Source organism: Antechinus flavipes, chromosome 2 (assembly GCF_016432865.1).
Source record: "Antechinus flavipes isolate AdamAnt ecotype Samford, QLD, Australia chromosome 2, AdamAnt_v2, whole genome shotgun sequence".
In the NCBI taxonomy this organism is placed as follows: Eukaryota; Metazoa; Chordata; class Mammalia; order Dasyuromorphia; family Dasyuridae; genus Antechinus; species Antechinus flavipes.
This window is the reverse complement of record NC_067399.1, coordinates 146,444,511-146,469,385: the sequence shown is the minus strand read 5'-3', so window position 1 is coordinate 146,469,385 and position 24,875 is coordinate 146,444,511. Positions and strand designations below refer to the sequence as shown.

General features: G+C 37.0%; 1 protein-coding gene across 1 annotated transcript in view; it reads left to right on the top strand.

Annotated features, from left to right (window-relative positions):
- PNOC (prepronociceptin) overlaps positions 1-24,875 on the top strand; it is a 53,912-nt gene that overhangs the window by 10,247 nt on the left and 18,790 nt on the right. The window contains exon 2 of the mRNA XM_051975749.1: positions 12,408-12,558. Coding sequence (XP_051831709.1) covers positions 12,433-12,558 — 126 coding nt within the window. The 5' untranslated portion in view covers positions 12,408-12,432. The remainder of the gene's footprint in view (positions 1-12,407; positions 12,559-24,875) is intronic.

Here is a 24,875-nt window from a genome sequence, read left to right as displayed (position 1 = left end):
TGAAGGGAATAATGTGAAATAAGCCTGAAAATATAGTCTGAGGTACTGAAAGCAAATCATGAAGGATTTTTAAAAATCTTTTATTTTACCAAATACATGCAAGGATAATTTTCAATATTCACCTTTGCAAAACCTTGTGTTCCAAATTTTTCTCCCTCCCAAAGACAGCAAGCAATCTAATATAGGTTAAACATGTGTCGTGAAGCACTTTAAAGGCTAAGCTAAAGGGTTTGTATTTTATTCTAGTACAAAGGGAAGTCATTAAAGGTTTCCTGAGTGGTAAAATGATGATCAGACCCACTTTAGGAAGATTATTTGTCCAGCTGTGTAGAGGATGGATTGGAGAGGGAAGAGACTAGAAGGTGGAGGGGCCTGGGGAAGGGGTCCCTGAGAAGCTGTTGCAGTAGTCAGACAGGTGCTGAAGATCTGACAAAGCATATGAGTGGAAAAAAGGTGCTAGATGGAAGATAGGGCTGCTGTGAAGGTAGAATGGACAGAACAAGATAGGTGATTGAATGTGACGGGAGAAGGGCAAAGGGAGAGGAGGGACAGGGGGCTAGAGAGAGAAGAGATGAGGAAGATGCTCGAGTTATAAATCTGGGTGATTGAAATATTGGTGGTACCCTCAACAGAAATAAGGGAGGGAGGAGGAAGAGAAAAAGGAGGAGGAGAAGGAAAAGGAGGAGGAGGAGGAAAAAAAGGAAGAAGAGGAGGAAGAAACAAGGGAGAGGAGGAGGACAAGGAGGAGAGGAAGAAAAGGAGGAAGAAGAGACAAGGAGGAGGAAGAGGAGGAGGAGGAAGAGGAAAAAAAGGAGGAGGAGAAGGAAGAGAGGAGGTTAAGAGGAAAATAGAATGAGTTCTATTTTGAAAATGTCCATAGAACATCCAGTTGAAGATTTTCAGCAGGTAGCTAGTAATGTAGGCCTGGGGTTTAGGGCAGAGATTAGAGCGGTTTAGGGGTTTTTTGAGAGGGGGGAGTGATATGAGTTTTTTGATACCATAGAAAGTTCTTTCTTTTTACGTTCCTAATGGAAAACCCCTCTTCCTAGATTCTTTCTTTTTCTTAAATTTATAGTTTTATCAACAGAGAGAATTTCTATGAAGAAATGCCCTCCATAGATGCACAGGAGATCCCTTTCCTGTGTAACGTAGTTGAAAGAATTGCTTGAGTAACTGAAAAAGTGAAATGATTTATCCAAGCTGACAAAGTTGGTATATTTTAAGTAGGACTTGAAACCAGGTCTTTCTGATAGCTCTTCTATCTACCACATCATGTTAGCACTAAAATTAAAAAGATAATAATAATATCTGGCATTTGTATAATACTTTAAAGTTTGCAAAACACTTTGAATGCTTACAATGGCTAGAACATAGGACTTGGATTCAGAAGGTCCTGAGTTTGAATCCTGTCTCAGGCATTTATTAGGTCCGTGACTCTTAAGTCATTTACCTCTGTCTGCCTCAGTCTCCTCATCTATAAAATGAGAATAATAATAATAATAATAGCATCTGCTTTACAGGATTATTATAAGGATCAAATGAAATAATATATGTAAAACACTTTGCAAAGAGGTATCTAAATGTTTTCCCATCATTTCATTTGATATTGCAGATATTATCATCTCTATTTTATAGAACAGGAAACTGAGGCTCAGGAAGATTAAGTGAATTGTGCACATATTTTTACTAGCCACTAATACACACATTTCTAGTAGGTACCAAAGGGAAATTAACCCTAAGTTTTCCTGATTCTAATATAACATTTTATCGAGTACACTATGTCAATGTATAGACATCCACAAGCTTAGCAAGAGTGAAAGAAGGGGAAAGAGAGGATGTGTATAAATGGAAAAGTAGATAGAAACCAAACAATGACAACAAAAAAACAGAAGCAGCATCATTGTAAAAGTAAATTATAGATCATTTGGACACATTGAAGACTCCATGAAATCATAAAATTGGAAACTGGGAAAGATGTTCGCAATAATCTCATCCATTTTAATTATTCTACCAATGCAGAATGCCAGACTCAGAAAGGTTAAGTAATTTGTCATGGATATAGATGATGCTTTTCCAATATCCAATTATGAAACGGGAAAGGAAAAGTTATAATGAGGACCTTCAGTTACACAAACATCTGCTGGCGGTCTCATCCTATTGATGGCAGAGCATGAGACAAATTCTTGTCCTGCCTCACCTTGACTTGTCTATGGTCATCATTCATAAAGCAGTGATATCAAGATAAGAACTGCTTGAACTCAGATCAGCATGGAAGAACTGGCTGGGAAAGTGGAACTTTGGGAGAAAGTGACTCTGTCATCTTGAGGTTCCTAGCACTAAAGGAAGGGGATGCTGAGGAGAGTAAGATGTGTACTTTCCCTCCGAACTTCAGAGCTTGAGACTTTTCAGGCCAATATATGCTTGAAAAATAGAATTCTCCTCTACCATACCCCTGACAAGTAACCATCCAACCTTTGCTTGAAAACTTCTAGTAAAAGGAAACCCATCATCTCCCAGAGCAGTCTATAGCATTTTTTTATTACACTAATAGGAAGTTTTTCCTAACCACCCAGTCTAAATTTGTTATGTTGCTGTCCAAGTTGTTTTTCAGCCATGTCCAACTCTTTGTTTTCCTATTTTGGGATTCCCTTGTTGAAGATTTTGGAATAGTTTGCTATTTCCTTCTTCAGTTCATTTTATAGATGAACATAGTTAAGTGATATGCCCAAGGTCACACAACTAGTAAGTGTCTGAAGCTAGCTTTGAACTCAGGAAACTGAATATTCCTGAGCTTAGGCCCAGCACTTTATCCACTGTGCCATCTAATTGCCTCAAGTTTAAATTTTCCCCTTGACAACTTCTATCCTTGCTCCTGAGCCAAACAAAACAAGTTTACTTATCTTTCTATGTAACAACTCTCCAGATACTGGAAACCAGCCACAAGGTACCCTCCTGAGTCTTTTCTTATCCAGCATAAACACCCTTGTTCTTTCATTCAGTCCTCATATGGCATCTTCTTCTAGAAATGCTCCAGCAGGCCTGTGTCATTAGTAAAATGTAATATTCAAATGCACACACAATGATCTAGATATGGCCTGAGAAGGTAAGAATATGGTAGAATTATCAGCTCACTACTACACTCTGGACACTATGTCTCTTTTAGTGTGGTTTAGGGAAAGTACTAGATTTCTTGGCTAGCATGTCTCACTGCCAATTTTGAGTTTACAGTCAATTCCCTCAGATATTTTTTATGCCTCCCATTGCCTATCCACATTTCCTTTACCTGTACTTCTGGTTTTAATTTTTTTTTTAATCCAGTCACAGAACTTTGAATGTAGGGCTTTGTATTGAATTCATTCCATTGCTCTAGAACAAGGTCCTAAACTTGAGGTCCATTAAATTTTTTAAGTGTGATAATTGCATTTTAATATAATTGTTTAGTTTTTAATCTGGTATGTTTTATTTTATGCATCTAACATTATTCTGAGAAATGACCCATATGCTTTATCAGACCACCACAACGATCCATGATTCAAAAAAGGTTAAGAACCCCTGTCTGAAACTCCTAATCTCTTGAATCATGGATTTTATCACCTAAGAGTCCTCCAAGTGTTGAGTAATTTGAAGTTTGACAACTATTTCATCTATGTTTTCATCCAACGATCATTATATTGGAAAAAGCATGTATCTTCAAGGTACTCTACTAGTCATTCCAAGTTGACATTGAGCCATTAATGATAACTCTTGGTCTTGATTCATTAAATCAACTCCAAATTCATTTAACTATACTATTATTTGGCCTGTATCCCTCCTTCTTATCAAGAAGTGCTCCCCTAAAGATTTTGTTAAATGCTTGGTTGAAATTTAAGTATACCATTTTTATAATATTCCCTTGATTTGCTAATCTAATAAACCAGTTGAAAAAGAAAAATATTAGTATGACATGACCTGTTCTTCACAAAGACATATCAATTTTCAAAAATAACCCATTCCTATGTAACTACTCATAAAACAGCCCATACAAGACAAGTTCAATGATTTTGCAGAAAGAGAAGCTGATGTTCACTGGTCCAAAATTTGTAGAAGACTCAGCCCTCTTCCTTTTTTGAAAACTGGGGAGACATTTGTATTTCCTTAGTTCAGTGATACTTCTCTCATTCTTCAAAACCTTTCAATAATCACCAGGAGTTCAGCGATCCCATATGCCCCTTCTTTAGGTACTATAGAATTTCTTTGAACCCCTATTGCCTTCAATGTATCACAAACAGAAAATAAAAACCTTAGTTGTTCTTCGTTTTCACTTCCAGTCTCAACTCATTCTGGGATTTACAATTCCTGATATTATTCTGCTAAGAGCATGTTATTCTTCTGTATTCGTCTCAATTACTTGCTCTTGGTTTCATCTTCTATACAAATCTCTGTTTTTTTAATTTGAGTGTGTTCATAAGTTCTCTGTATAGCCACACTGCTCTTAAACACTATTCTTTTTTTTGCCTCCTATCAGAATAATTTTCTAAAATTTTCAGAACTTCTTTCTTGAGAGCTTCCCAACTCTTAGGATCATTTTTCCTTTCAAAAATATTATTCCACTAAACCTATATTTTCTTTGAATCCTTTAAAATGTGCTTAGTGCAAATGTCAGAATCTGCTCATCTTTCCTCTTCTCCTCTATCATTAATGCCTACAAAGACACTCATATTTCTCACATCCTTAAAAACCCTCAATTAAGTATCCTTACTCATCCCCACTAGCTATTATTCAATATCTTTCCTTCTCTTTTTGGCTGAACTCTTTGAGAAAGTCATCTATACTAGATTTCTGTTTCCTTCTGATCTTATCATTTGACTGAAATTGTTCTTTCCAAAGTCACCAATAGTGTGCCTTTAAAAAAACACCCAAAATTTATTAAGAATATTTTAACCAATATGAAATGCTTATGATGATCATTGCTTCATAATATAGTTTGCAGTCTGGATATAGTATTTCTCCTTCATTCTTAACTTTATTTTTTTGTTATTTCCCTTGATATTCTAGATTTTTTTATTTCTCCAAAGAATTCTATTATTATTTTATCTAATTTTGTGAGGTATTCCTTTGACAACATGAATGATATAACATTAAAATTATAAATTAACTTTGATAAGATAGCCATTTTGATTATATTGGCACAGTCCAGCCCTGACTATTGAATATTTCTTGTTACTTAATTGTTCTTTATTTTTTTAAGGAACACTTTGTCATTGAATCTAAAATCCTAAAAATTTTACTATGTTTTTTACCATTCATTTTTTTTACATAATTATTAATACTTTTTATCATTTTTTCTTTGACTAGCTCATTATTGAGGATTTTATTGTTAAAAACCTACTTCTCTATTTGAGTCTGTCTTCCTTTTGTGATGACCCTGAAATGATGACCATTTTTTTCTGCATTATGACTCGTAAAGCATGTGTTTACTATTTCTGCTGCTTTTGCATTTACTTATAATGTCACTGTGCCCTAATACATGGTCAATATTTGTATAAATTACATATGGATATGTGTGTATACACATGTATGTTTATGTTTAAAAGATATTATCTCTTTTAGCTCTAGTTTCTCCAGCAAGTTATTCAATTCCATGTTTTCTACTTTGTTTATCTCACTGTTGGATTTTCTAATATTAGAGTTATCAACATCATCTGCTATTATTGTATAACTGTCTATATCTTCTTCTCCTTCACTTAATTTTTCCTTTAGTAGTTTAGATGCTACAGTTTTTGGATCATTATGTTTAATATTGAAATTGATTTGTGGTATACTGGTTCCTTTTAGAATAATAGTTGTCTTGCTTGTATCTGTGCAATTAATTTCTGGTTTTGCTTTATCTGATTCTAAATATTGGGGTTTTTTTGGAGATTTATCTGACATGCAGTATCAGTATTTTTTCCAGCTCCTCATTTTAATTCTGTGGAGAGAGTGAGCAGAGTTGAGGACAGTTGTTACCACAGAGTGTATGAATGAGGGCAGAGACAGTGTGGACTCTTGTAGCAATGAAGGAAAAAATCATTGAATGCATCTCAGAGCAGAAGCTTCCCTGCCAGAGTCTGGGGAAATAGTAATAGAAAGGGTGTTAAATAAGCATCATTAGGGTTGTTAGAAATTAGAAATTAGGGAATAATCTCATTTGTACAATTCATTAGAATATAATCTCATTAGACTTGGGATGTTTTAACTTTTGGGAACTTCTTATGCATAATTTTTATGATCAGGAGTTTTGAGATTTCATGACAATCAAAGAAAATGTTGTGTTTTCCATCTTTTTGTTCATGCAATGACCAATAATCTCTTAATTGACAGATCTAAAGGGTTTTTTCATTCCTTACCTTTCTTAACCTTCCGCAGCATTCAACATTGTTGAGAATGTTCTGCCCTGAGATACTCTCTGCTCTAGATATTGTTGTGACATTGCTTTCTTTTGCTCTTCTTCAACAACCAATTCCTTTTTGTTTGTTAAAATAGCTAATTCCCCTCGTCATTTTCTCTACCTTTTGAAGTGCAGACCTCCTTTGAGTTTCCTTCCCAAATTGCATCCATTGGTTTGGGTCCTTGGAAGATTACTTCCCTAAATTCAAGGTATTCTGGGGGTCTGCATTTTTAAATCCCTAGCTCATGAGCCCCTACCAATTTATTAACTTTTCATCAGTCAGCCAGAGAACAAAATCATCTCAAAGAAAACGTATTTACTAAAATGGCCCAGTGAGAAACAGGACATCCACCCCTAAAAAGTCAGGGTACATTTTTCCACAAATACACAGAGCATCATCAGGGAAAATAGACATCCCAACAGTTCACAAGTAAAGAAACACATATGTAGGGAAATATATGGCCAAGGCAACTTTATATCCAGCTCTATCAGTATGGCCACAAAGGTCATATAAGAGAGCTATTAAAAATAAAAAAATTAAATAATTCTAACTCTTACTCTCAAGAATTATAAAAGGCAAAAATAATTATGATAACCTACAGAAAATGAGCTATCTTTCATTGTTTGCCAATATGTGTAATGTATTATAAAGTATATATTGGTCTTACTTTCTCCAATATAAATAAAATAAAATAAATAAAATACTAAAGGAAACTATTTCTACTCTCTGGGTTATCAAAAAGAATAAATTGTTGATTTAAAAATGAGAAAATGCTTCAAGTAGCAAACAGAAAATAAAAAAGGAATGGAAAAAGTAGAGAGAAATTCTTGTCTGAGTCAGGAATTAATTTGAAGTATAGAAGAAATGTAACAAATTGAAGAAAGGCAAGAAAAAGGATCTCTGAATATTTGAAATTATATAACAGGCAAAGGACTTTTTCTGATAAAAAGGTAAACTGGACTATCCAGGAGGAAAAGTGGTTTTTATGTTTCCAAGAATGATGTACATCCATATATTTCACTAAGATAAAGATCATCCAGTAGTGATCAGAGAAAGAGTGAAGCAGTGATGATTCTTTGCTGAGTGACAATGAGCCAACTATTTGATGGCCTGACATAAAATAACTTAAAATGTCTGCTATCTTCTGACAAGCAATAGAGAACTGATACCCACTTCTGTTGATTCATGTGGGGACCGAGAATATCACCCCAAAAATGGTGATTTCAAGTCACCAGGCTCAAATGAATTATCTCTGAGGGTACTGAAAGAACTGGCAGGTTCAATGGCTGGGCCACTATCAAGAATTGGAGAATGAATGAGATTGTTCTGATTTCCCCTTTCCAAGATAGAAATTAGATTTTATAATCTAAAAGTCAGGAAGCTTGACTGTTACCTGTCAAAAATTATACAAGGTTTTTAATCAAAGGCCCAATTAATGAACATCTAATGATAATAAAGCATGGATTCATCAAGAGTAGATTATACCAAACTAATTTTATTTTATTTTTGTGATGGATTTACTAAACCAGTAAAATAAGGGAATGTTATCATTAAACTTTACCAAGATTTTAGCTAAGCATTTAATAAAGCACCTCCTCTATTCCTGTGGATAAGTCAGAGAGGTGTGGACCATTCTATGGTAAATCTAAGTATATTCAGAACTAATTGAGTAGCTAAAAAAAAAATAGCAATTATTACTTCGATGACAACTTAGAAAGAGATCTCTAATGGAATGCCCCAGGCATTTATTCTTGGCCCTGTACTGTTTAACACTTTTATAAATGACTTGGGTAAAACTATATGTGGCTTGCTTATCAAAATTACAGTTGACATAGAATAAGATAACTGACACACAAGATGACAAGTTCAGCATTAGAAAAATCTTCACAGATTAGAATGTTAGTCTTATTGTAGTAAAATAAAAATTAATAGGGATAAATATAAAGTATCACACTTGGATTAGAAAAGTCAACTTCCCAAGTATAAGATAGAAGAGACATGAATAATGGCAATTTGTCTGAAAAATATGTGGGGCTTTCAGAAGGCTAAAAACTCAATCTGCATCAATAGTATAGTATGGCAGCCAAAAAAAAAAAGTTAATGTGATAGTCAAAGGCTGTAACAAGACAGGAAGAGTGTTCAGGACATTGCTTGGAAAGCGTCCAGAAGATTCCAACCAGAGGGGGCAAAAGGTCTCAAGCTAATGCCATATTGAAGATCTGTTAAAAGAATTGGGCTTATTAAAGGTGGAGAAGATAAGATTTATAAGCATCATGATAGATGCTATCAAGTATTTGAAAGGCCGTCCATCTACAAGAGCAATTAGACTTGTTCTGTTTGGCCCCACAAGTAGAAATAAATCATTCACATATTCATTGAGTACCTACTATGTGCTAGAGATTAAAAACAAATGCAAGAAAGAAGAAAGGAAGAAAGGAAGTATGAGGGATGGAGGGAAGGAGGGAGAGAGAGTAAGGAATAGAGGGAAGGAAAAAAGAAGAGAGAAAAGAAGGAAGAAAGGAAGTGAGGAAGGAAAAGAAAGAAAGAAAGAAAGAAAGAAAGAAAGAAAGAAGAAGAAAGAAGAAGAAAGAAAGAAAAGAAAGAAAGAAAGAAAGAAAGAAAGAAAGAAGAAGAAAGAAAGAAAGAAAGGAAGGAAGGAAGGAAGGAAGGAAGGAAGGAAGGAAGAAAAGAAAGAAAGAAAGAAAGAAAGAAGAAGAAAGAAGAAGAAAGGAAGGAAAGAAGAAAAGAAGGAAGGAAGGAAGGAAGGAAGGAAGGAAAGTATCCTGTCTTTCGAGGTCTTTCCATTGTGTCAGGGAAGACAGGATAGACTGTTTGACTAAGCAATAACTATTTTTTTTTAATTTTTATTTAATAATTACTTTATATTGACACTCGTTTCTGTTCCGATTTTTTCCCCTCCCTCCCTCCACCCCCTCCCCTAGATGGCAAGCAGTCCTTTATATGTTGGATATGTTAAGCAATAACTATTAATAAAGCATTTACTATGCCTTAAATGGCTTAACATTGTGTTAAGCCTTAGGAATACAAATACAGAAAACAAGAAAGACAATCCCTTCCCCACCCTCAAAGAACTTCCATTTTCATGATGGAAAGAAAACACATAAAAGGGAATTAAAAGGGGAATTCAGGAGGGAATGCAAGGTGAAGTCCAGAGAGTCAAAAGTTGTGTCACCCAAAATGAACAAGACTGGGGAAGCAGGCAAGGGAATGTAACAAGGCAACTAGGAATGATGGAGAAGTCTGGAGAGTGGAAGTTGCAGAGAGGCAGAATTCGAAGCAACATAAAGAGAAGCTTCCTGTCAGTTGAAAGCTATTCCAAAAAGAAATAGACTGCCTTGTGGGGCAGAGGGGTGTGGTATTGGCTTCCTCCCTCACCAGAGACCCTTAAGCCAAGGGGGGACAAAAAAATGATCATACTGATGTATTGTGGGCTGGACTAGATGGACTCTGAGGGCCCTGCTAATTCTGAAGTTCTGCTCCTTTCCAATGGGCTTGAGCAGGGAAGTCTCTGGTGAGCTCATATCATAAAAGAACATTTGTAAAAAAGGGAAAGACAAGGGCATCTAACCAAGGACGAATACTAAAGAACGTCATCAACCAGTCAGAATAGTGTCTGGCATGAGTCCAGAATGAAATGAGGTTTATGAGTGAGGGAAAAGACAAGAGAAAAGGTTGTGTTCTGGGCAAAAAAAAAAGGATAGAAATGCAAAGAAATACAGAAAGACTTCTATGAAAAAATGAAAAAGGCAGAATCAGAAGAATGAAGTTCATACTAAGAACATAGGAGAGGACAAGTTGAATGAGAATGAATAGAGAAAGAATCCTGAAAAAAGTGTTTGAAAAATTCTGATACTGTATATATTTAAATTAAATAATTTAAATATAAAAGATTAGTTCTTGTGCTGATGTTCAATAATTAGATTTTAATTAAATATCTATTATACTTAAAAGGAAGGATTAAGTTCACTTTTTGAGGAAGACTGTATAATATAAACTGATGACAAAAATAAGGTAAAATTATGCCATTTCTATCTTGTTTTGTTTTCCTACATAAGATGAGTTATCTCCAGGCTGAAAAGAGGATGCCAAAATCCACAAAAAGGGAATTGAAGCTCAAGAGGAGGTATCATGATGCAATGGGGAAAGTGTGGATTTTGAAACCAAAAGATCTGGGTTCAAATCCTAATACCTAACAACTTTTAGCAGGGGCAGCTACTTGGCAAGTGAATAGAAAGATGGCCCTAGAGTCAGGAGGATGTGAGTACAAATCAAGCCTCAGACATTTTAACTAGTTGTGTGATCCTGGGCAAGTCACTTAATCCTGTTTGCCTCAGTTTCCTCATCTGTAAAATGAGAACTTGAGGAGGAACTAAGTTCAATTCCAGATACTTGCTAGCTGTGTGACTCTGGGCAAGTCACTTAACCTGTTTCCCTCAGTTTCTTCATCTGTAAAAAGAGCTACAGAAGGAAATGGCAAAGCACTCCAGAGTCTTTGCCAAGAAAACCCTCAAAGGGGGCACAGAAAGTTGGACATCACTCAATAACAACAAACCTTTATCTACTCACTTAATCTGTCTAGTTTCAATATCCCTATCTGTAGGATGAGGGAAGTGAATTAGATGACCTCAAAGGTTCCTTCCAGCTCTGAATCTGTGAGCTATAATTCTATTATATGGGCTTGCTTGGGGAAGCTCTGTATAAATGACATTTATTATTAGGCAGCACGTTAGACTAGATCTATCTAAGGTTGCTTCCCTTAATTATGGAATTGCTGATTCTATGATTAAGCACCAGAATAATGAGATGTTGTCCTGTCTTTCCTACATGAAAATGACCGTACCATGCTTTGAATTCTTTTCCAAGTAGTGGTAAATTAGAACTGGCTCATTCAAATGCTCTTTGCCTGATTTCCCTCTATAATTCAAGGCGTGCCTTTAAGATTGTCCAGGATTAAGAATCTGGTATAGATTGTGATCTAAGAAGGAGGGGTGTGTGTGTGTGTGTTTTATGTGTGTGTTTGCATGCCGGCTCTAAGAGACTCACTGTTCTGTGTGGGGATGAAACACCTAATTTTGATTCTAGTTCTTGCATATTTTAACTGCTTCTCTAATCAATCTAGCTTTATCTTGAAATAACCCTAATGGAATTAACTCTAATAATTTCCATCGGCGTGAAAGATTGTCAAGTTGGATCTAAAACAATTATACTGGGCATTTTTCAAAATCCTTTTGAAAAGAGAATCTGAACAGCTCTTTCAGTCCCTTCTTCTTCCAAGGCATTTTTATAAGCTGAAGCTAACTTATACTGGCTAAGGAGCCAATTGTTAAATTGTCCATGTGAGCATTTACACATCAGAAATTAGCTAGCACCAGAGATCAGGATTTGATTGTTTTGTTAACTATCTAAAGTCTAGACAATGTTAGCAAAAATAATGTAATATAAATAATGTAGATTAAATGTAAGATTATATTCATTGTACATTACATTTAAAAGTGTATTGTGGTTTTCAGAGAGCCGGTTGTTAAAGATCTGCCAGCACAATCCTACATTTCCCCTTCTCCTTCCTATGTGTTAAGAATCCTTGGTCCAAATTCCAATAGACATGGGATGGAAAATGCCATCTACATCCAGAGAGAGAACTATGAAAATTGAATAAGTATTGAAGCATAGTATTTTCACCATTTTTGTTTGTTTGTTCATTTGCTTTTTCTTTTTCATGTTTTTCCCCCTTCTGGTCTGGGTTTTCTTGTACAACATAATATGGAAAAATGTTTAAAATGATTGCACATATTTAATTATATCAGATTATTTAATGTCTTGGGAAGGGGAAGAAAAAATCGGAACTCAAAGTCTTACAAATATAAATGTTCAAAATTATTTTTACATGTCTTTGGAAAAATAAAATACTATAAATACAAAAAAAAAGAATCCCTAGCCCAGATGCTCTGTCCACTAATCTATTCTACTTTTGTCTTTCAGTGGTTCCTCTCCTGCCTCCAACATCATGAGAACCTTGTTCTATGACCTTCTGTTGCTGGGTCTCTTCTCCAACGTTTTCAGTGACTGTCAGAAGGATTGTTTGACATGCAGAGAGAAGCTTCACCCGTCCAGGGACAGCTTCAATGTTGATGTAAGCAAGATCACACCTAGGTATTCTTGAACCCCTAAAAACAACACTGTGCTTCTTTATCTTGAATTCTCCCAGTTTTGAGTTCCCTCAACCTGTGACCCTGGAGGGTGGGCCAGAGGAGATACCTCTAATGTGCAAGTACATACGTGATATTAGCATATTTTCATTGGTTTTTTTTTTTTTAATCATGCTTAACCTTCTCAAATCTTGGCTCTTCGATTTAATGTAACAAATTAATTTTGACAAAGTTAATTTTTATAGTAATTCCTTTGTCAAATGATCCTACCAAATAACAAACAGGAAATCTGCTCCTCTCCTGGAATTATAGTGTCATTTTTAATTGATTCAGCTTAATGAATATTATTAAGCACTTAATAGATGGAAGACCCTATGCTAAACCGTAGGAAGAAAAAATTGGTTAGGATCCAATTCTTGCTTTCTGGGAGCTTACCATTTTACAAGGGTGAAAAAGGCAGGTATAAAGATAAAAATGATGTAGATTAAGATATGGTATGTGTGTGCTGTAGGGCAGCTAAGTGCCCAATAGATGGAGTTTTGAGTCTGGAGTCAGGAGGACTTATCTTGATGAATTCAGACACGTACTAGCTGTGTGACCCTGGGCAAGTCACTTAACCCTGCTTCCCTCAGTTTTCTCATCTGTAAAATGAGCTGGAGAAGCTCAACAAATATGTACTTTAGAAACAAAGAAAAGGTTACAATAAGGAATATATTAATTCCAGCTGAGAGACTCAGAGACTACTTCAGGGAATATTGTAGGATCATTGATGGAAAGCTAGAAAGGGCCTAAGAGGTCACCCAGTCCAACCCTTTCCTTTTCCAGATGTGGACCTAAGGACCAGCTGGAGGTTAAGCCCAAGGTCACACAGACTCTAACCCCCAGAGCTGGGATCTCTGACTCCAGACCCAGCATTCTTTCCAGTGTTCCATGCCATCTCCCACTTCTCACACCTCAAACTTCTCTAGTTTTTTAAACACTCACACTTTTAAATACGTAATCTTAATTAATAAGCAACTGAGTGATGCAATAGACAGAGCATTGGACTTGAAGTCAGGAGGACTTGAATTCAAATTTCACCTCAGATACTTCTTCTTTGTGTGGCCATGAACCAATCATTTTCCTTCTGTTTACCTCAGTTTTCTCCTCTGTAAAATGGGGATCATAACAGGGTTGCTGTGAAGATAAAATTAGATTACACACCCATCCAATTTGTAATATATACAGAAAATAAACACAGCATTGACATTCAGCTCTGCCCTCCTTCCTGTCCGGCCAGTCTTCTCATGTTGTTCTGACCCTTGCTCTCCATTTAAGACCTCTGGACAGGGTAGAAGTCAGCTGTGTAGAGATGCTGTTGCCATAGCCCGGAAGGGCACAACCTCTGGTCCCTCAGGGAGCTAATGCATCAAACGGGTAATCAGAACCACCAACGCTGCTGACCCTTGTCTTAACCAGCTGGCTGACAGAGAACAGGGCCAAATAACACATTAGGCATAATTGAAAGGGATACTTGGGTCTAGTTTGGGGATATTATGAAAGGACAGAGCCAGCCTCAGGTGCTTGGATTTTCCCCCACATTTGGAAAGCTTCCTCTCTCCAAAATAGCCCCTCAGGGGACCTAGCTGGTAGCAAAGCCAAGTAACTTCAGTTTTTATTCTGGGCAGTCCACTGGCCCCCAAAGCATGTCCTCCTGCCAAGTCTCAGCTTGTTTTCCTTTTCAAGCTCCCAGACCTTGAAAGAATCATTAATACATATTCTTTTTAAAAAAATTTTAATAGTATTTTTTTCAATTACATATAAAGATAGTTTTCAATATTCATTTTTGTAAGATTTTTAGTTCCAAATGTTTTTCTTCCTGCCTCCTTTACCTCCCCTCCTCCCCAAGACAGCAAACAATCTACTATAGGTTATACATGTACATTTTAAACATATTTCCATGCTAGTTATGTTATGAAAGAAAAATCAGAACAAAAGGAAAAAATCACAAGAAAGAAAAAAACAAAGCAAAACAAATAGTGAAAATAGTATGCATTCAACGTCCATAGTTCTTTCTCTGGATAGTACATACTCTTGAAGGGCCCTGATAAAATCATGATGGAAGCAGGCCTTTATCATCTGAAAGTCCCATATGGGGACATGAAGTTGGTCACAAAGAGTTGTACCTGACCTGAAATGAAACAACAAAAATTATCTTTTGTTCTCAATCAACCTTCGTTTCCCTGGAGGACAACTCTTAGGATTTCCTAAATCCTTTTCAGGATTCACATTCTGGTATTTCTAATTATTTAGGCTTCTATTATATTAAGTCTTGTTCACTTTCCACCACACTGAGAGCCTATGGGAGCAACTGAAAACTAAGGAGGTAAAAGAAATCTTCTGGGAGAGGGAGAGCTTAAGGGACAGGAAATTGAGCTAGGTGGGTTAATAATAAGGAAGGGGATAGCACTTTCAGGAATACCCTCTTACTGTGAATATGCATGGAGGTGGTGGGGAGGATATTTGCTATCATTTTCTTTCTCCCCCAAATTATGGTTTTTCTATTTTATTTTTTTTAAGACACTGTGGTTGTTGTCCTTTGTTCTCAAAAGGGAACAAAATGGCATCACTATGTTAGAGTCGAGTTGCAGTGTGGTAATTACTGAATTTGGAGCCAGAAAATTTGGATTCCTATCCTGGTTCTGCCTGCTCTGTGACCTAATTTTTTAGGCCTCAGTTTTCTGTAAAAGGGCAGAAAGGATGAAATAAATAACTCTTAAGTCCCTTCTATCTCTCTACCTTTGATCTTAAAACTAATATGCATAAAGTATACTTGATATTACATAGGGCATATTAGAGGGATAGGGCCAGGAGTTGTTATTTCTTTGGGACAGGAATTGTGATTTCTTTGGAATAAAGAGTTTCCATTTGAGGAAACTAATTCAGGTAAGAATCTTCTCTGTAATTTGTACTCTTAGAAATTTCCAAAAACATTAATAAAATGACTTGCTAAGGGTCACACAGTTAGCGTGTCTCAGAGACCATATTTGAATCGGGGTCTTCCTGGCTTTGAGACCAATAGACCAAGTTGCCTTTCTAGGTGAGTATACTCCCCCTGGAAATATAAAGAAATTGAAACGATCCTAAGACAACTAGTTATCTTAAAGGACAATTATAGGTGGGTCAATGGATAGAGCACTGGAGCTTGGAAGATTCATTTTCCTGAATTCAAATCCTCAGATATTTCCTTGTATGTGATTCCCCAGGCAATTCACTCAACCCTGTTTGCCTTAATTTCCTCATCCACTGGGCTGGAAAAGAAAATGGCAAACCATTCTTGTATTTCTGCCCAGAAAACCCCAAATGGAGTCACAGAGTCAGGCACAACCTGAAATGACTTGAAAACAACACAAATTATCTTAAGTGTTCTCAATCATTAATCTTAGTTTTCCTCCAGGAACTTTATAAATTGTAAGTACCATATAAATATGAGCTATTACCACCACGGAGTAGTCCCCATTCACTTTGAATCTCTTCCCTTGAAGTTAAAACCTCCTGGGACTAGAAAGTCATCCTAGATTTCTCTTTAGCATTTGACATTCTCTAGTGAGAGATTTCTAGTTGCTCTTCCAATTACCCTGAGTGCCATGAGTTTCTGCCGTATTCCTCTTTGCTCATACTTCTCCTGCCTTATAGAAAAGAAAAATATTATCAAGCAGTACAGTGCCTCTTGCCTTGGTGAAAACTCAGTGATTTCCTGCTGCCATGATTACCAGTCCTGGCAAAGACAGGTCCAGGAGAATGGGGAAGGACTCAATGGGAGATATCTCTCTCTGAAAGATCTTAAACCCAATGGCTTTCCCCAAGGAAAAGAACCAGAAAAAGAAAGCAATTCAGGGGAACAGACTCCTCAGAGTGGTCCCATTTTGCATAAAAAGGCTTCACTTGATTTTCTTGCCCAGCATCCTTCCTAAAGGTTATAAGGCCTGATCAGAAAAAGACAGAGAAATATCTCGTTTATATTGTATAGAGCAATCTCACCTACCTAGACCATGGCCAAGAAACAGGGAAGGAAGGAAGGAAAACTCTGAAGAAAGCAAAACTGATTCATAAAATCAATAGACTAAAATTTGTATAGGAAAGCTCATCTAAAGTCTATTCAGGAGAACAAGCATGTATTAAGCATATACTATGAGCCAGACTAAATGGCACACTGGAGAGTCCTAGGCCTGGAGTTAGTCTGGATAAGTCACTTCATCCTGTCTGCCTCAGTTTCCCCAATTTGCAAAATAAGCTAGAGAAGGAAATGGCAAGTGATTCTAGAATTTTTGCCTAGAAAATCCTAATTGAGTTGGCTTTGAAACAATTAAACACGCTCCAAGCATTTCATTTGATCTCACAACCACCCTGAGAAGTAGGAGCTTTATTTTCTCCATTTTATAGTTGAGAAAACTAAGACAGAGCTTACATGAATTGGCCAAGATCACACGTTAGTAAGTGTGTGAGGTCATCCTTGACCTCAGACCCTCATGGCTTCATCCACTATACCACCCAGCTGCCTCTGTGGCATATTTTTGTTGTTTTAGCAGTTCAGTTGTATCCAAGTCTTCATAACTCCGAGGACCATAGCATACTTTCCAAAGAGCTTTCTTGGCAAAGATACTGGAGCAGTTTGCCATTTCCTTCTCCAGCTCATTTTGCAGGTGAAGAAACTGAGGCAAACAAGATGAAGTGACTTTCCCCGGGTCACGCAGCTAGTAAGTATCTGAAGTTGAAGTTGAACTCAGGTCTTCCCACTGTATAAGCACTATCCGCTGTGCCATCTAGCTGCTGAGGAAGCAGAAAATTAGAAATGGAATGAGAGAGATTTTTTTTTTTAATGATAAAAGCCTCAGGAAATTAAAAAAGCACAGAAATCTGGGTCCATTTTAGGATCATAGGACTTGAGCTGAAAAAGACCATAGGATTACACAGAGAATTGGAAAACAACCTAGAGTTCTTCTCAATTAAGCCCTCATTTGACTCTTGAGGGAGAGGAGCCTCCATGGAGAACAAATACTTTGCCCAAGTCAGGTGGCTCAGCGGTAAGTAGCAGACCAGGAATCTGACTTCATTTCCTCTGATTACAAGTACTATACTTTTTTTTCCTCTGGTTTAAATATCTATTTTAAATATTTGCTTAAAGAGTTAAACCCTTGGCTTGAGGGAAACTTGGCTGTTCAAACGAATTAATTTCCCTGCCTTTTCCTGTCCTAAAAATCAGGGTTTTACTTATAACACTCTCCCTCTCATGGAACTTCTAAATTGCTTCAAGTACTTCCTCCATTTGGTATCTAGTTACTGTAGAGCCACTCATTAATTAGAAATTATGACAGCCACAGACCAAGAATTACACTGCTCTCTGATCAAAATATCTGTTTCAGTGTAAGGAGCCAGACTTTACAAGTCCAAGTCACACTGGGGCTATATTTTTAAACCACATTTAGATACCTTCTCTTTTTATGTCACCTACATTTTCCAATGTATTCCTCTCCATTTCCTTCTTGAGAGCTTAGAGCAGTTCCTATAATAAAGAAGAAAGAAATTCAGCAAAAATAATATACTAAAATATAGTAAATATATAGTAGCATATAATAAATACATTTCAACCAAACATGATTAGATTTCCAAGCTGAAAGATAAAGTGATTTCTTTTCCCTTTCCCTCTTGAAAGCTCTTACCTGGATAAAAAGTTAGCATCCTCTTAGGATGCTGATAGACTCAAGAAATGCTTCCCCATTTTGCTTTTGGAAAAACCCATCTACCAGTATACATTCATCTAGGAATATATAGAGTGTTCATCAAAAAAATGATTATATGCTTTTACAGTAAAAACAATAACTGATGGTTCTGTAGCACATTAATGTTTGTCAAGCATTTTATATATTCAATTGAGTTCAATTTAATAAGCACTTATTAAGTACCTATAATGGACAAGAGAATGAGCAAATTCATAAATATATAAAGGTAAAAATTAATAAGTCTCTAGTTTCAAGAAAGTTACCTTTAGCAAATCTTATTTTATTTAAGACTAATAGCAACTCTGTGATGTATTACAAATAGTATCTCATTTGATTCTTACAACAATCCTTCAAGGCAGGTGCTCTTATTATCTCATTTTACAGTTGAGAAAACTGAGGCAAGTGACTTGCCCAGGATCACACAGCTAGGAAGTGTCTAAGGCTGCATTTGAATTCAGGTTTTCCTTACTCCTCTATTTGCCTCATTTTCCTCAACTGTAGAATGGGTGTGATAATAGCATCAACCACTCAGGGGTTGTTAATCAGCGATATTGTACTTATAAAGCACTTAATGCAGTGCTTAGCATATAGAAGGCACTATATAAATGTTTTCTTCCTTCCCCATCCCCAACCATAAGCAATGCAATATTAATGGCAACAAGGAAGAGTTCTGAGAGAGTCTAGGACTTCCAGAACAGATAAAGAGATCAGAACCAAGTTCAACTTTTCCGAATATTTTTAAAACTCAGAGTTCTTAATAATTTAATCAAATTTATCCTTCTCTTTTGTCAAGCAGCAGATCAGGAAAGGTCCAGACTAATGAACAAATTATCTCTAGTCTCATACATTCCTAAAGAGTTTGGTTGTTTCTGAAGTAGAGGAACTTCTAAAAGGAAAAGGGACTTGTCATAGTGTTGGGTAGAATGATAGACATAGAATTAAGAAAAGCTCCCTTCAAATCCTGCCTCTGATTCCTGAGGCTTAATAAGTGTTTGTTGATTGATTAACTAACATATCTCAGCTGTGTGATAATAGGCAAATCAGTATAAATCTCTGAAACTCAATTTTCTCATTTGTAAAATGGTAATGTGACCTCATGGAGTTATTTTAAGGCTTGTAGGATGACTTTTACAAAGTTTTCTGTAAACTTAAAACTACTTTATAAATGCCAGCTGGTATTGCTCTTGCTGATCTCAAATGGATTTTACTTTTATTTGCAGAGAGGTCAAATGCTAATTTTCCACCTTGTGTCCCCAAAATGTGGCCTCTGAGCATCCAAGCTGTCATTTACTGTGCCTCCTTGTACGACCAGCTTCACCCACTGCACTTGGCACCCGCCTGAGATATTCCAGATGCTCATTCATGCTCTGGCTAAAAATAACTGTCGCTAATGGACACTGTAGTAAATGCCGCTCGCGCGCTTAATAGACCATTAACCAACCATCAGAAAGAGCCAGGTGAACACCGTAGTCCAAAGAGTAATACATTAAGTTTATATATACCAACTGCTATTAAAAATGCCATTGGGGAGTTTGGATTCTGTATCGGAGGCTATTTGCCAACAACTCAATTAAGGCACTCGATTAGTTTCAATGATTGTCAGCTCCCAGTACTTCCAATATCACATCAATTCTGAAAATAGAACATGCATTAGATTTGGTCATAGAATTTGATTTTCTGTCATTAACATAGAATCTAATTGTACCATCTGGTCTTAGAAAATCAGGGGCCCATTGAAAATCTGATAACCTCTAGTTTCAACATATATTTTAATTCTTTTCTAATGCTATTTAACTCCATTGAATGGACACATACGGCTGCCATCTGATAGGATTATTTCCCTAAATTATATATGCACAAATTAGTTCTACTCAGTTTGTTCTGAAGCAAATCCATTTATGAACGTGCTAAACAGAGGTCTTATTTTTTTTCTTTCTGTGTCTGAGAAATGCTCAGATTATATTAATTGTTTCACGCTTATTCCCCTCTGGCTCTCCTGGGATGAAACTGCTAGTCCCTGGTATAGGGCTGTTCTCACAGCACTAAATGGAAACCTTTGGTGGAAAGAAAGGCTCATTTCATTTATAGTTTGTGAACTGACCACAGAGTGCTTCCCCTGGTACCTACATCTCATGTGTTTCTGGCCCCATTTTGTCTGAGAAGATACTAGGCACTTGGATCGTATATGAGCAGAATTCTGTCAGAAAGATCTCATTGCAAACCCTTCCTTGGACACTTATTAGCTATATGACCCTGAGGAAGTCAGTTAAATTCTCTGCCTTTCTTTAGAGAATGGAGATAATAATAATAATATGGAGAAAAGAATTGGAGATAAAAATAGCACCTGCCTCCCAGAATGCTGTGGGGATAAGATGTGATAGTGTATGGTGAGAGCTTTGCAAATCTTGAAGTATTATTTAACATAAGCTATTATTATTATATTTTGCCTCTTTCACAAGCTGTGTGACCAAGGACGAGATATATCAAAGAGGCATTCACAACATCAGGAGACCTTTCTGAAAACCAGGTTTATTACAAAAAAAATGACCGTGCATGTTGAGCCCAGAGAGTTCACAATTCATATAAATGTTTGAATATTTAATACAGCAGGACAAAGGAAGGATGAGATACCAGGAAAGAGCCGGGCATGGGAGGGAGAAAGGGGCAGTAAGGATGGGAAAAGTACAAAACCCCTCCCACGGTGATGGCAAAAGCATTTTCCCCTTAGGAATTACTAGACTATCAAGATAGGAGGGTCTGCTATTTGCCAAGGACCCTAGCTCCACAGGCATTTTCCCAGCCTGGCACAGATTGGCTAGCGCCTGTCTTGCCTCCCAAGAACATTCAGGAAATCCAGCTTAGGGTACAAACAACAAATTATGTCAGCTGCGGGGCAGGCCTCCTTCATAGTCTGGGTCCAATGTTTCTGGAAAATACAGCAACTTAAAAAGACAAGTTCAGGGACCCCTTAACAATCCTTACCATAGTTACACTCCAAAGTGTGGGTGAAAAAAACAAAGACACAGGCCAAAGTCCAAGACTTCCACTGTCTAAGAGTATTTGGGAGGCTGGGAAGGGAGGAGGCAATTAGGAATAGTTCCTATGCAGACAAAGAGAATGAAATCCACATGAGTTTGTTCATTCATTCATTCATCCATCTTTTTATTAAATATTAAGCCCCTAATATGTATAAGGTACTGAGCTAAGCATAAAGACAAAAATGAAATAATTCCTGCTCTCAGGGAACTTATGCTCTGCTAGAGAGGCTACAATATATACATGGAAAAGCAAATATAAAATATAGACAATGTAAATGCAAATATTTTTTGCTTGTGAGGAGAAAACCATTAACAAAAAGAGAAATCAGGAAAAATGAAGGGAGAAGGTTAAAGGGAGGGCAGAAAAGATGAAAGAAGCTCTGATACCTCATCAACTATTTAGGCAGTGGTATACCTGTGGTAGGTCCAATAATCAAAATAATCAAGCTCCCAAGCAGAGAGAAAGAGAGAAAAGGAGAAAGAGAGAGAGAAAAGGAGAGAGAGAGAGAGAGAGAGAGAGAGAGAGAGAGAGAGAGAGAGAGAGAGAGGAGAGAGAGAGAGAGAGAGAGAAGAGAGAGAGAGAGAGAGAGAGAGAGAGAGAGAGAGAGAGAGAGAGAAAGAGAGAAGGAGGGAGGGAGGGAGAGAGAGAGAAAGAGGCTGGTGGGAAGGCTGCAGGAAGTGGCTCAGTGGCCTATTTCTTTACTTAACATGAGGCAAAGAATTCAAACTATCAGAGAGCTCTATCAGAGAGCTCAAACTATCACAGTCTGATCCCATGGCAGTGTCAAGCTTTTCAAATAAACTACAAAATTTCCTCCCAGAAAAATCAAAAGACAAAGCAGGATCAGGCACCAGATTAGTCAAGGATTAGACAGAAGGCCCCTCTGGGTGTTCTCGTAGTAGGATGGTAAGGCAGAATTTGGGAACAGAGATTTCATTCATTTAAGAATCAATGACTAAACACCCACTACATGCAAAGCTAGATGCTAGATGTAGACACCAGGCACTATTGTTGCTGAGTCTGTTTTCAATCCAACTCTCCATAACTCCATTTGGGGTTTTCTTGGCAGAGACTGGAGTAATTTCTCATTTCCTTCTCAACCTCATTCTACAGATAAGGAAACTGAGGCAAATAGGGTTAAATGACTTGCCCAGAGTCACAAAATTAGTAAATTTCTGAGGCTGGATTTGAGCTCAGGAGGATGAATCTTCCTTATTCCAAGCCCAGCACTTTATCCACTGCATCAACTAGCAGGAGACCCACAAAGTTGAGACAGGTTATGGTTCCTACTTTCATGGAACTTAGTCTTGGAGCAATATAGGAAAAAGAAAAATTAGAAATGATTATATGATAAATACATTAGAGAGTTGCTAAATTGCTCCTTGAAGTCAGAGGGAGGAATGGTTTTATCCATTCATGCATCCAGAGGGACCAGGGAAGGTATTTTGTTTTGTTTTTTTTTTAAATTTTATAATAACTTTTTATTGACAGAACCCATGCGGGTAATTTTTTAACAATATTATCCCTTGCACTCGCTTCTGTTCCGATTTTTCCCCTCTCTCCCTCCCTCCACCCCCTCCCCTAGATGGCAAGCAGTTCTATATATGTTAAATATGTTGCAGTATATCCTAGATACAATATATGTTTGCAGAACCGAACAGTTCTCTTGTTGCACAGGGAGAATTGGATTCAGAAGGTATAAATAACCCAGGAAGAAAAACAAAAATGCAAATAGTTTACATTCATTTCCCAGTGTTCTTTCTTTGGGTGTATCTGCTTCTGTCCATCATTTATCAATTGAAACTGAGTTAGGTCTCTTTGTCAAAGAAATCCACTTCCATCAGAATACATCCTCAAACAGTATCGTTGTTGCCGTGTATAATGATCTCCTGGTTCTGCTCATTTCACTTAGCATCAGTTCATGTAAGTCTCTCCAAGCCTCTCTGTATTCCTCCTGCTGGTCATTTCTTACAGAACAATAATATTCCATAACATTCATATACCACAATTTACCCAGCCATTCTCCAATTGAAGGGCATCCACTCAGTTTCCAGTTTCTGGTCACTACAAACAGGGCTGCCACAAACATTTTGGCACATACAGGTCCCTTTCCCTTCTTTAGTATTTCTTTGGGATATAAGCCCAATAGAAACACTGCTGGGTCAAAGGGTATGCACAATTTGATAACTTTTGGGGCATAATTCCAGATTGCTCTCCAGAATGGTTAGATTCGTTCACAACTCCACCAACAATGCATCAGTGTCCCCGTTTTCCCACATCCCCTCCAACATTCATCATTATTTTTTCCTGTCATCTTAGCCAATCTGACAAGTGTGTAGTGGGATCTCAGAGTTGTCTTAATTTGCATTTCTCTGATCAATAATGATTTGGAACTCTCTTTCATATGAGTGGTAATAGTTTCAATTTCATCATCTGAAAATTGTTCATATCCTTTGACCATTTATCAGTTGGAGAATGGCTTGATTTCTTATAAATTTGAGTCAATTCTCTATATATTTTGGAAATGAGGCCTTTATCAGAACTTTCACTGTGAAGATGTTTTCAGGGAAGGTATTTTGGAAGAGAGGGCATCATGCTGGTTTTGGGGGATGGAATTCAACAGGTAAAGAAAGAGTAGAAGAGCATTCCAGATGAGGTTACCTTGGTCAGTCCCTCCAGGGCAGGAGCATACAACTGACCAAAACAAGAATCATAGCAGTTCTTGGTTTGGGACAAAATCCCAGGGAAACGTGGGTCACAAGTCACACAGACTCCGACAACTTAGAGTTGAATGAATTGAGTCATTGGTCAATTTTACTAATGCCTTCCTGTGCTTAGGATATGAGAAATGCTTCTGAATCCTATTGGAATTTGTATGTCAAAGGACAGCTTGGGGGCACTGCTTCCTCAATGTGTCTCAAAAGTAAGAGATGTCTCTGGTATCCTTTCCTCCAGTAATTTGCTGGAACCAATAATTAACATAACCAAAGCAAACTCATACCTGTTTATCTTTTCAGAAAATATTATCTCTGGGTAACATGTTTCTGGGCCATGTAAGCTGAGATCAGCTATGTTCAGTGGTACTTCCTTTTGTTTGTACCTTTTGTTTGTTTTCTGGGTTCAAAGGATGCCTCAGGATTCAAGTATTTAGAGTTTGGGACACAAACTTCACATTTACATTATTTATCCCCTTAACAATTTTTACACAGTACAGCCAGATTTTGAACAGGCCTACTGAATTATTTTTCCTTTGTCTTCAAGCAAAATTAATTGCATTGTCTCTCAATCTTTTAATTATGTCTTTTTGTATATTTTCTTACTTTGTTGTGTCTTTTTGATATATTCCTTTTGTTTTTTTTTCCCTTATGTTCTCACTGAAATATTCACACACAATTACACGACCAGTACAGAGTACTCCTTTCATACAAAAGATAAACAGGTACTAGTTTGCTTCAGCTACATTAATTATTGGTTCCCAGTGAGTTATTAGAGGAAAGCATATG